Here is a 12,570-nt window from a genome sequence, read left to right as displayed (position 1 = left end):
TACAGGATAAATGCAACAAATACATTAAGTATAAAACATTTTTCAGTTAAATGATCTGTAATATAAAATGGATGTTCTTCAGAAGAAAAGCCTTTGAGCTTGTGATTGTGAGCCTTTGCTGGTGTTTGTGGTAAATCCACAGTGACAGAAGCACAAGACGGCAGCCGTCCATTGCTGATGACTCTTGCAGTGCTTTCTCAGCCACACTATATTACCTGTATATTTGGAACAAAAGCGGTTTATGAGCTCTTGGCAGCGTGTGTGAAGCACACAGCGGGAATCTTGATCAAAACAGATTTAAGCACCAAATCTTTCTGAGCGCTGAGATAGACCTAAAGCCCCGAGTTGTTGATGTTGTGGGAAGTAGATATAAAGGCTTTCACAGTAATCATTTGGTATTGTTTTGCACTTCATTTCAAGCCTGTTGTAAATCCAGTACAAGAGCCTTATCAACCAAAGAGTGAACAGCGAGCGTGGATTCCTCTTTGTGTTGGGAATGTGGTGGGAGGACACAACCACACAGTTTTCTTTTCTTTTAATGTAGTATCTAGACTCAGAGCTGTATATCGTCGTTGCTTCTTTCAGCCAGTTTCTGAAAAACTTGAGTTTGTTAAGTTGGACAAAGCCCACTTTGGAACGTTTCTGTAGAATTGCCTTTGAAAGACCAAATGACCACTTTGGTCATCTGGCATCTGAAGGATCTGTCATTCACCCACACATGCACACAGCACAAACAAGAGAAAAAAAACATTGACCTATCTGGCATGTGTTGATGACTCAGTATGGTATTCATCATGTTTGACGGAAATATAAACACAGATTTTCACAAACATGGACCCAGTCATACACACCCTGTCCGTGCCAACGTGCACAGACACCAACACATGGAGCTCTGTTCACCACAGTCACCTCATTACTCTGTCACAGACAACAGAAGTCATTAATAAAGTCACATCAAAAACATGATGTGAAACATAATGGGAAACATGTTTCAGTCAGAGATGTTATAGCACCAAATGGATAAACAGTTGAGTCTGACAGAAATAGCTGCGTGCTTGAGGGCACTTCCTAATAAATGGAAGCAGCATGTGAGGGTTGTATAGACGAGAAGCAGCAGATACATCGCTGAGATATGGATCATACATAATGCACATGAAGTATGCTAATAAGAAACCAAAACAGGAGGAGGCTGGGTGGTTACGGTCAACTTAAATAGAACTTTATCAACGTTGAATCTGTATTGTAATTGTAGTTTGAGGGTGATTTTTAATGCCTCACCCAGTGATGAACTGGTTGCACTGGCAAGTTAATGCGGGGCACTCGCCCTTATCAAGACTCATGTCTTTACTTTGACTTGATGCTTCGTAGATAAGATGTTTAAGCAAGCGACTTGTAGTCCCTAACCTAACTGTGAGTAGTTTGCCACAAATATTGCATTTCAGTTATGCTGACTTTGACTTCAGTGAAGTAGACACACACTGTGAAATATTTCACACACTGCCATGTTCAGTCGGTGAACAACTGGGGCTGTGTCTTACTGCCATGTTACATACTTATTCTAAGCAGGACTAAGGGATGTAGTGTGGAAATGTGAGACAAGTGTTTTTTACAACAACATATTACAAGAATTAGTATGTAGTGCATATTATACATACTATATAAATTAGAGGTGGAAGTGGGGAATTGGGGCGTAGTTTTGGTCTCTGAGTTATGTGTCATTAGTTTCAGAAGCCCGTTGTTGAATAGAGAATTTTATTTTTATCTTTACATCCTTAAATCCTGATACATGTTGGCTATTTAGCTTAATGAGAGCTTGAATGTTTTGGACACGGAGCTTAATGAGCCGTGGAGTTTTACCTGGAAGTGGATTAAAAAGGAAAGCAGCTAATTGAAGCCAACCGCAGGGGAGGTGGGAGGTTTGGTACTAACTACTAACATCAGTGAGTATGTGAGCTTGTCAGATTAATTTTATACAAATGAGAAGTCTTAATGCATATCTGATGTTTTAGGTATCGACACAGCACACTGAAGTTGTCTTTTTAGCTCTGTATAAAACTGGCACACACACACGGTTACACCTTTAGACAAAATCATCTTCAAAAGGTTCATAAATCTTGTGCAACTCTTCAAAGAGACACATATTGTATTTTTCATGGGAACAGTTGTTGAGATGTAGTGTTGAAGCCACGCAGTTGGAAAAGGGAAGGCAGTATTGTTTTTTGCAAAGAGCTGCCAAGAGCCCGACAAAACAGCACAAGCTGGAGAGAGGTTCAGTGTAAAGGAGGGTGGAGAGAGATGAAGATGGAGTGCCAGAGAGAGAGCAAATGCATGCAAAGAAAGGTTTTGTTACCAGATACGGAGTGAGAGAAATAGATGAAGAGTCAGAGCACCCAGAAAAAGAGAGAGGCAGAATGAAATTGAGATCAATACATACCTGCAGCGGCGTGTATTTTGGTCTTTGCACCGAGACTTAGTTTGGAATATCAATGGAGACTAAGCAGCCGGGATGGCAATGTGAGAAACAAAGAGGATGAGGGGGGGGAAGGGAGGATAGACACAGCAGAGGATAGACAGAGAGCCACAGACAGATACGAGGCAGAAGAGGGAAATTAATAATGGGATGAGAGTGGCCCCAGAAATAGGAAAGCAAAATAACAGTACAAAATGGAAAGCTGTGACACATGGGAGGACTGACAAAGAGAGAGATAGAAAGCCAGACAGAGGAAGTTGGACAAATGGAAAGACGGGGAAAAAATGAGTTTCCGACCGGTGAGATGAGAGATTTGAGAAGAGGCGTGAGATAAATGAAGAAGTACAGTGGCCGGTGTCGAGGGAAAGACTAGCGAGACAGAAAGCGGCAGTGACCGGAATTGATATGAGGAGGAAATAGAGCCTGTCTGCTGTTGATACAGAGAGATGGAGTAATGTCTTTGTCTTAAAACGACACTTTTACAGGTGGCAGGTAAAGTCAGAGTTTACAGTTCTACTAAAGGCCGGGAAAATGTTTTTATATCCCCCAGTCTGCCATCCTTTCTTTATCTCTCAGATTGTCATTCTGTATATACCACTTCCTTCTCTATTTGATGTCAGAATTTATACGTCTGGTGAAAGGCCTGTCTGGTGTAAACACGCAGCACAGACTCGTGTCTTGTTTCTTTAGGTAGTAGCCTAGTGCCCACACAGAGTACAGTTGGAGAGTTCATCACAGGTCTTTACTCAGACTGCCGCATAACTCCTGTGTTTTTATCTCTTCCCTCAAAATCAATTTATAGTCAATAACATGGCCAAAATAAATGTCAAATGGCCATTGAGCTGAACTTTAAATCCCCCCGAGTCATGTCTCAAAAAAGGTTCATGTTTGGTAAAACTAATAGGGAGTGGTTCAAACAAACTCTGGTGTTTTTGTCTATTAAGTTGGTTTGTTTAGGCTGGTGTGAAAGCTGTCAATCAAACTGAGTGCAGAATTAACCTGACTGAGACCCCCTGAAAGGGAAGGTATCGATCACTTCTAAAGCCAACTCTGGTGACCGACCAAAGGCTTTAGTGAGTAGATGAGTGAGTGTGGGGATCATCCTAGACACATCAGAGTTGTGTTGTGCTTGTGTCCTGCTGTACTCTGCTGTCATTCACACATGACTCCATGCAGGAAATGTTCCTGAACATTTCAGGGTTAGACTGCATGTGTGAAAGGGGCTAAAATGTCTGCTATGAAAAAAGGCCTATTGAGGAGCTCCACCTCATCCCATTCGAAACATACAGTCCCATGAGATACACTTGATTTGCAGACAGAGTTAAACATAAATGGGCAGCTGATAAGAGTACAGTCACTAATTTAATGTATCGCAATAAAAGAAGTTGCACATTAGTGTAAAATACAGAATTCAAAGATGCTACCTTATTTGACCCCCCTCATGAATCTGTGCATGTTTCTCTGCCCTACACCAAGTGCATACTGGGAAATATTCCAGCCCAGCCTGGTGGTAAAAAGAAATCAGGAATAGAAGGAAGCATTGTGCTTGTCTCACTCCACTAACTTCAATTTTTTTAATTTCACTAAGCTTGGCAGTCTTTTTATTGCTTTAGCTGGACTTGTGAGCGAGGCACCCGTGTATTAATTTCAATTTTCTCACATAATCTAATTTCTGTCCCTTCCTCCTTCCTCTTCTCTTCCTCTTCCATTTTCTCTCTTGTGTCCTCCCAACTTGTTTCATCTCAGGTGGAGCTGGAGAGAGGGAAGACCCTCCACATCAAGGCGCTGGCACTGGGTGACCTGAACAAGGCCGGCCAGAGAGAGGTCTTCTTTGAGCTGAACGGACAGCTGAGATCTGTGCTGGTTAAAGACACCGTCGCCATGAAGGTACACAGAAGGGGTGGAGGGAGGAATAGCTTGGTAGATGGAAAAATGAGGGATAGATGGGATCGTTTGAGAGAAGGACATATGTCTGCATCTACGATAAATAGATGGATAAAGGGAGAGAGGAAGGGAAGGTTCTGGAAAAAAAAGATTTATGGCCGTGCACTTGGCAATCTCAGGTGATTTTTATTCATAGAAACAAATGGTTGTGAGGGGTAGATGCAGGCTCAGCATGAAGGAATATTTCAAAGGGCAGTTGAATGACTGTATGGATGGATCGTTGGCTGGATGAGTGGATAAATGGAGGCAGGCGTGTGTCGATTGCCTGGATGCATGAAATCTCTTCTTCGTCCCTCCACCCAGGAAATGAAGTTCCATCCCAAAGCTCAGAAATCCATCAAGGGTCAGGTGGGAGCACCCATGCCTGGAAAAGTCCTGGAGGTCAAAGTGGAGGTCGGATCCAAGGTTAGTTTAACACTTAAAACACCTGCATACAGTAGCTAAGTTGTTTGTATTTGGGTGAACCGTCCCTTTAAATTGAAACTCACGTTTACAGTAACTGTTATTGGCCGTATTACTTACTCTGATAATATGTTCAGTCCTTGCTTGCATTTGTTGTTCATAAACGTTATCAATAAAAAGCATAGGACCTTTATGTCCTGTGCCAGGGGTATTCAACTACAATTCGAAGAGAAGATTTCCTCAAGCAAAGGTCCGGAACATCATAATGTCTAACTTGCGTTGTGATTTAGAATCAGAATCAGAAAAACTTTATTGATCCCTGGGGGGAAATTTTACAGTACTGATGCTCCCATTCAAGATTAGAAAGCAGCATCAATTTAGAAATAAAAGTATGTACAAAATATAAAAATAAGAAATAGAAAATAAAAAATATACACATTTACAATATTTAAGTGAACGATAAAGTTAAAAGTATATACAGCAGCAATGTATATATATATATATATATATGTATTGCACTGTCATTTAAGAATTAGTGTGATATATATTGAAGTAGCCTCGTAGTTGTATCAACGTCTGCATGTAATCAACAACTGACTGTCAAATCAAATAAAGAAAGTACAATTCAAAAACATTTTGACAATATTCACTTAACATTGAACTATACACATATATAATACTGTAGATATGTATAATGCTCTGCTCCCATTAAGTAAAAGAAGGGCTGCATTTAAAAATAAAATAGAGAAAATAAATAAAATAGCTTTTGAAAAATTGTGCATTTTAAAATAAAGTGCTTTTAGAAAAATAAAATAAAGTTTAGCAGCAGCTTGAGTTTCCCTTTCTCTTTGTTAACTGTGTCACATCTTGACTTAACAGTCTCTCCCCCTGTATCGTCTTATCACCTGTCACTCGCCTCTCACTTCTCTCGTCTGTCTGTATTCAGAGTCGCGCCTGGAATGCACAGATTTGATTGGCTGAGTAGCATCACGTGGGCTGGCTTAACTTGTATGCAACTGGTCTGTGAGTTTCCTGATCCGCTAAACCAGCGCCGTAAAGATTAGAAAAGCTGCGCCGGTTAAAATAGAAGCGCCCCGTCAAAATTTAAAATCCCTTAATAATTTATTGATTATAGGTCCGAGTCCGTACAGGACGGCGCCGGGCCGCCTGTTTGTGACCTGTGTCCTATGCTTTTTCTAGTGTATTCGTCTTGTTAACCTTCAGCTACAGTTCTTGTTCACTGATCTGGACATGTGACTCGTGTTTTTAATGCTCTGTGAACTGTCTTTAATCATGACAGGTGGAGAAGGGTCAGCCGCTGTGTGTCCTCTCAGCCATGAAGATGGAGACCGTGGTCAACTCCCCAGTGACCGGGACTGTTAAGGCAGTCCATGTCACGACCGACGCCTCCCTGGAGGGAGATGACCTGATACTGGAAATCGAGGAGTAGAGTGAGAGGGCGGGGGGGAGGGAGTAGTGAGTAGTAGTAGTAGTGGGGAGTTAGACAATCTGATTCTGGAAATGATGAGGCGGAGGAACGGGAGGATTTTCATTAGAGATGACTCATCCTGTGAGACATTTTGGCCCCCAATTTGTACATATTCTGTTTGGTTACACTGGGGACACATATCCACACACCTGATGGGTGTAAATAGTAGATATGACAATCCTAAATAATATATTAATTTGATAGGAGATTCTTATTGGATGGTACCACTAATCAAACTCTATCTAATTCCCTAGGTGTGGTCATTAGGTCAAAACACAGTATATATCAGTACAGCTATTAACGTCCTGTCAACTTGTGGAAAATAACATATTTTAGAATGAAACTAAACATTTGAATTGTGATACATTCCATTACTTAAACGCCAGTCTTAAATGTGATGTACTACAAAATGAGCTAACCATGTGTAACACTAACAGGCTCGTGACATCAACTTGCACTTAAATGCCACAATTTCCCTTTCTATGCTGTTGATGTTGCCCAATATATTCACAGTGAGTAGGTGAAACTTAATATTGACGACTAAATGTTTTTCTTTGTAATCAGCGGGGTTCAGACAAAGAGGGACAGACTTGAGGATGTACAGTATTACCAAATCATTTTTTCAGCATGCTCACCTTTGCAAGACGTTGTCAGTCTCTGATTGTGTAATCACTGGTAGCATTTACACACATTTTTATTTTGTACGTAAAAAAGCGAAAATTGTTCTTTGAAAAACACAACAAAGTACAAAGGGGCTGAAGCAAAGAATCACAATAAAACAAGCACAACAAAGCAGCAAAGTGGCAGCATTTTAGGTTGATGGGGACACAGACACGCCAGAAACGTCCAATGTTGCACCAAAGTGAAAAATGTACTCTGTTACTGTATCAGTAATAGCAGATGGTTTATTTTTTGAAAGATCTGTACTGGTGTTGAAAATGTTTCCCCATTCACTCCTGTCTCTAAAATCTACCAAAGCAGAGGTCTGTTGTAGTGACATTGTTGAAATGAAGCTGTAGGCCATGTTGGAAACACCCGAACAGGATTACAGATGTTTGTTACAGTTGGTTTGAATGTGTCTTCCTTAATCCAAAGCCAGCTGTAGGGTGGCCCACTCAAACCAATTCAGCTGTATCATTATCAAGGTATAAAGTCACAGTCTTGAGTGTCTCTGGTTTAATAGTGTGATATTTGAAACGTTGTCAGGGGAGCGGTTCCACCCTGTCTTTTCACAACTAGGCAGAGATTACGGTGAATGGCCTTCTGTCTGCTTGGGGATTTTAATGCTAGGTGAAAATGGGATTACATGATGGTGTAATGGAGGCATGTGGTGTTATTTTCTGAGGCTCTGCTGATTAATTTATGAATTAATTCTGTCAAATGATGTGAAATTAGCCGGACTAATAAGAGACTCTGGAGACTCCCAGTAGCAGCACTCGGCTTTATATTTCTAATGTGTGTGTGTGTGTTTGCATAAATGAGTCTAAATGTGTGTGTGCAAGCAAATTTTAAAACAAAGTCAACCAGTTCCCATAATGTTGCACCTCCAGAGCTGAAAAGACATGCTAAAAGAAATTAAATATTCATACACACACGCAGCGATGCAAAATATTCATGCTAACACTCCCAGCCCTTGAGTGCTGCCTGGATCAAAAGAAAACAAAACCAAATACACTGCTCGGTGGTGTGGCTACATCTCCATAGTAACACTGTATCCAAAACATTTAACAGCAGCGCAGCACTAACCCGACTCGGATGATGTAGTTCAATACTGTATTAAACTGACAAGATTCGACTTTGTTTTGACTCAGTTTCCACTTCTGTCAGCTGCAGGCCTTTCAACTATTTGAAGGTCGTGAACCTGAAAGCGATCTATGCCGAACTGAATGTTTAGCTACCCGGACCAGAGAAAGTAGACAAGCGAACAAGCAGGAAATCATTTAGATCACATATCAATTAAAGTAAGAAAGGAAGTGTCACAATCTCCTTGTAATACAGTGAAGCATGCAGTGTTTGGGACAGCGAGCCAGAAAAACACGCTGCAACAGCTTACGCTCCCAAAGCATCTGTGCACCCTCGACAGAAAACATCGATCGAGACACAAAATTGAAGTATCAGTTTGTACTTGACTGGATTTTTTCCAGCATTTTTGCTCCATTACCTCTGACAATGAGTCCCCTTTTGAACCATGCATACTGAGCAGCAGTAGTTAATTAGAAGACCGAGATGTCTCCTCACTCTCCAGCTCACTGCCATGCCTCACTGTACCTCCTGGCTTTATCAATCTGTATCTGAAAGCGATGGAGATGAAGTGGTGGGATTGTATGTGTGCGTTTTAGACGAGCTATTGCACATCAATGTAAAGTTCCCTCTGCCTCTCCTCATTTATCTGCTTTTCCAGCCTCATCTATCAATCATCCACCTTTCCATCATGTGTTCCTCTCCATCCCCCTCCCCCGTCTCTCCAGTGTAACTTTGCACATACAAGATGATGGCATCAACTCATGCAATAATGTAAACTGTATCGCAGTGTTTCTCTATGTCTTAGCCAGCAGTGATTCTAACAACCATTCTTATGACAATGTGCTACTGTTCAGTGTCTAAAAAGAATACGTTGGAGAGGAAAGTACCGCTGAAAAATATTGCTTCAGAAAAGGTGAACTGTCTGACATTTCTTTTTCTTTCCATTACTTACTTCTGTGTGTTTTTATGAAACCAACCAAACTGTTTATCTACTCTCTGTTCAGCAGATTCATAATGTCTCCATGGAATTTATATCAAACATGTTCACCAGTTGTCAAGTTTTCTTTTATTTTCTTATTTCTAAATAGCCTAATCCTTCTTTGATATCTACATTCAAGTTTAATCATTTTAATTCACTGAAGTGGTTTACATTTACTTGTTAAAGATCGAAGTATGTTTAAGTCCTAGGAAATACTATGAGCTGGAGCGCACAAAAAGGGAAACAAATAGTATCAAATAAAAACGATAATAATTGTTCTTGTTCTATCTGTACTTACAAATAAAGATAACTATAACTGAATGTGCATTGTGTTGTATATTGTATTTTCTACACAGTAGGCACGACATAAACCCTGAGCACTGCAAGAAAGACAGCTTCAGCAACAAATACGGAAGTCACAACCTCATATGATTCAGTGCGTCACTGTCTCACTACTGGCCAGAGCGACACATATATAACATCTCTGAAAGCTTGAGTCCTGCTCTTCATAGCAGCCTGTCAAATCGCTGCTCTTTCAGGATAAGGTGTCCAACTACTAATGAGATTTCAACCATAAACGTTCAAGTGAAAAGACAAAAAAAAAACCTGCTGGATCAATGCAAGTCATTTAATTAGACTGTACAATTCAATCACATTTATTACCATACTGTAACAGGGACATGCTGGATTGTCGTCTCTGGGTTATTTTACATAAGCATGCTTATATTATTCCCTCAATCCGCCCTCCCTGCACATCAGAATTCAGTTTGGATCTGGATTTGTTGAAGGATTTTCTTTTAGTTGTTTGGTGCTTTCCCAAACAGGGTAGATCCACATCCAGCCACACAGGAATTAACCTGACACCCTGCTGTCTTTAAACAGGTTCTATAGATCCAATAAAGTACTGATTAACCACACTAAATCAATCAAGTCTGTCGCTCTGGCAATATCGATCAGCCGCCACTTTCACTGTTGGGCGTGTGATCAATGGGTAGATTGATCGTGCTGGCAGCAGGCGCTAGTTGACATTCTCAAGCTCATGTATGGATTTAGTGAACCGAACCATCACTAACAACAATGCAGCACTGAGCCATGCACGGTTGGCTTGTCACCACTATGTAAACTGGGTTAACTGGAAGGGCCCAGAGAGGAAATGTTGCTATGGTGCCGAGATGAAAGAATAGCTTGATAGTTAATTGTCAGCAGATTAAATCACAGGGGCAATCGTGTAGCGCGATGGAAGCTATGACCCACTTGTCAGCTGACTTGAGTGACAGCTTTGATTAATAACATAATCAAATTTGCATATGTGAATAGAGAAGTGGAAGATAACAGTCTACCTGCTAAGCCCTTGATTGGTTTGCTGATATCACTAAAAACAAAACTGACGGTGGCATCTGTCGCTAAATTCATAATTTTACTTGAAGTAACAGGTTTTAAGTCAAGTGGAAACCTGAATTTTAGCAAAAGGTAACATTCTGGTGGAGATGATCAAGGCTCTTTCCACAAATCACCCTCCTGATGTTTCCTTCAGTTTATGCACTTTTAAAATCAGAATACTGAATGTCACAGTTTTCACATGCAGACAGTAAATGTCACACGGTTGCCTGTTCTGACAGAGCTAAAGTTTTTCAAGTGGCTCGCCGTAACAGTTTTATGAAAAAATGATCTTTGTATTTATTGCGGTGCCCTTGCAGAGATTTTTATTATTTAAAAGTCAAGTAAAATATTAAATTCAAGCACACGTCTACGAATGGCTTCTTGTGGCTTTCACATGCTGTCACACTGTGTGCAAGTAGACTATCGATGATTGGTGTACATTTAACACACATTTAACACACATTCACCACAAAAGAGTCTCGCCTAATGAGGCCTCCGCTGGCTCCTTGTGGTCAAAGATAATTTGTGTTTCAGTTGAATATTTATGCTGAAATAATGATCACATTAATGGAAGAACAGATTAGCCTGCTCCCGTGTGCCATGGAGATATAAGGCATCTTATTTCAGAGAAAACTGGATTGTTGTGAACGTTTAATTCCATCACTTGATGTGTGGGACAAAACTTCAAAGTAACAGTGACACTTTTCAAATCTTAAAAAGTAACAGAAACTGGCTTTCAAAACAAGGCTAAGCTATCTTATAGCTGTATCCCTGCGCTCTATGGGCGTCAGTAATCACCTTTTGTTGTACATAATCGGGTGCTTGGCAGCTTAATGACGCTGCCTGCTCTTGTTAAAAGGTACCCTGTGGAGTTTTCCTTGTAAACAAACTTTTTAATTCAACATTTCTCACACATTGTGTATCCTTTAGGCCTTACAAACAAGTTTAATGCGTTTTCAACCTCGGAACTATGTCTGCAACTCACGATTATTTACACTATTGAGTCATCTGTTGATTTTTGTTTTTAATGGTAGATTTAATTCAGATTATAGAAAGGCATTTGATCATGAAAAATATCCATGACAACTTCCTACAGCCCCAAGTGACAACTTGTCCCAAATAACTAAACGTGCTCAATTTAGGGTTGCAACTAATTATGACTTTAATTATCAGTTAATGTGGAGATTATTTTCTACATCAATTATTCATCTGGTCTACATTATGTCTGAAAAATAGTGAAAAATGGCCCTCACAATTTCCCAAAGGCTAAGTTGAGGTTATCAAATTGCTCATTTTGTCCAACCAACAGTACAAAAGTTAGAAATGACTTTATTCATTTGTCGATCAACTACTCAACTGATTGACCATATCAGTACGACTTGAGTGCTGTTAGCTTCTACATTACATTGCATTGCTGTCTGCGGCATAAAAGGAGACTTTCTCAAACATTTCCCTGCAGCACCACTGGTGGTGAAAAACTCCATAATATCTTAAAGTGACACACTATCTGACAACCAATCAGCTTTTGACATGAATTACTCCATCGTATCACAGTTAAAGCTACAGCGTGAGGTTCACATTACTGAGCAACAGGAGACGATCAGCATCCATTCAGCTACTCCGAGAAAAGCTGCACTGTTTTGTGTCAACAATTGGCCGCTGCCACATACACCACGACTTCTCTGTAGCTTTTGCTTCCCTCGACTGACACTGTGCCTCGAAATGGGTCAAGGACCTGCATTGACGGGGTCCCAACATCACAAGAGAAGCTAACTTTTTCATTTCCCCGGGTCCTGAGGTTACAAACTAAATTTCTCATTTGGATCCCGGACTGAAACTGTTTAATAACTCCTGCCTCTAATCTATAAATGAGTGCAAGAGTTCAAATCCCCTTGGTGGCTTTCTCTTTGCTCATCCCTTTGTGCGCTTTACCACTGTCCAAATGAACAACAAATGCCCTCTGGGGAGAGTCATGAAGTCTTGGCGACTCTGCGTGTCAAACACCTTCTGAAGAAGCTCTGTGAAATTCTGGCAGAACCGTGCGGCAGCAGCTGGCCGAGGAGCCAACTTTCTAACCCGTGCAGGAGTCTCTTACATGGGCCACAGGGGTCCGCTGCTCTGTTGAGGTGCAACTTTCCCCTCTAATCCCTTTGCTGCTGTTCG

At 40.7% G+C, this 12,570-nt stretch overlaps 1 protein-coding gene across 1 annotated transcript in view; it reads left to right on the top strand.

The window, feature by feature from the left end:
• The window catches only part of LOC139305797 (pyruvate carboxylase, mitochondrial-like), a 258,603-nt gene extending 252,337 nt beyond the window's left edge, over positions 1-6,266 (top strand). Inside the window, exons 25-27 of the mRNA XM_070929746.1 lie at positions 4,217-4,357; positions 4,718-4,819; positions 6,117-6,266. Of these exons, the coding sequence (XP_070785847.1) occupies positions 4,217-4,357; positions 4,718-4,819; positions 6,117-6,266 (393 nt within the window). The remainder of the gene's footprint in view (positions 1-4,216; positions 4,358-4,717; positions 4,820-6,116) is intronic.
• The last annotated feature ends 6,304 nt before the right edge of the window (positions 6,267-12,570 follow it).

The sequence above is a fragment of the Enoplosus armatus genome, chromosome 23 (genome assembly GCF_043641665.1).
Source record: "Enoplosus armatus isolate fEnoArm2 chromosome 23, fEnoArm2.hap1, whole genome shotgun sequence".
NCBI classification, from domain to species: domain Eukaryota; kingdom Metazoa; phylum Chordata; class Actinopteri; order Centrarchiformes; family Enoplosidae; genus Enoplosus; species Enoplosus armatus.
Note: the sequence above shows the minus strand (reverse complement) of the source record. Positions and strands in the feature narration are given on the sequence as shown.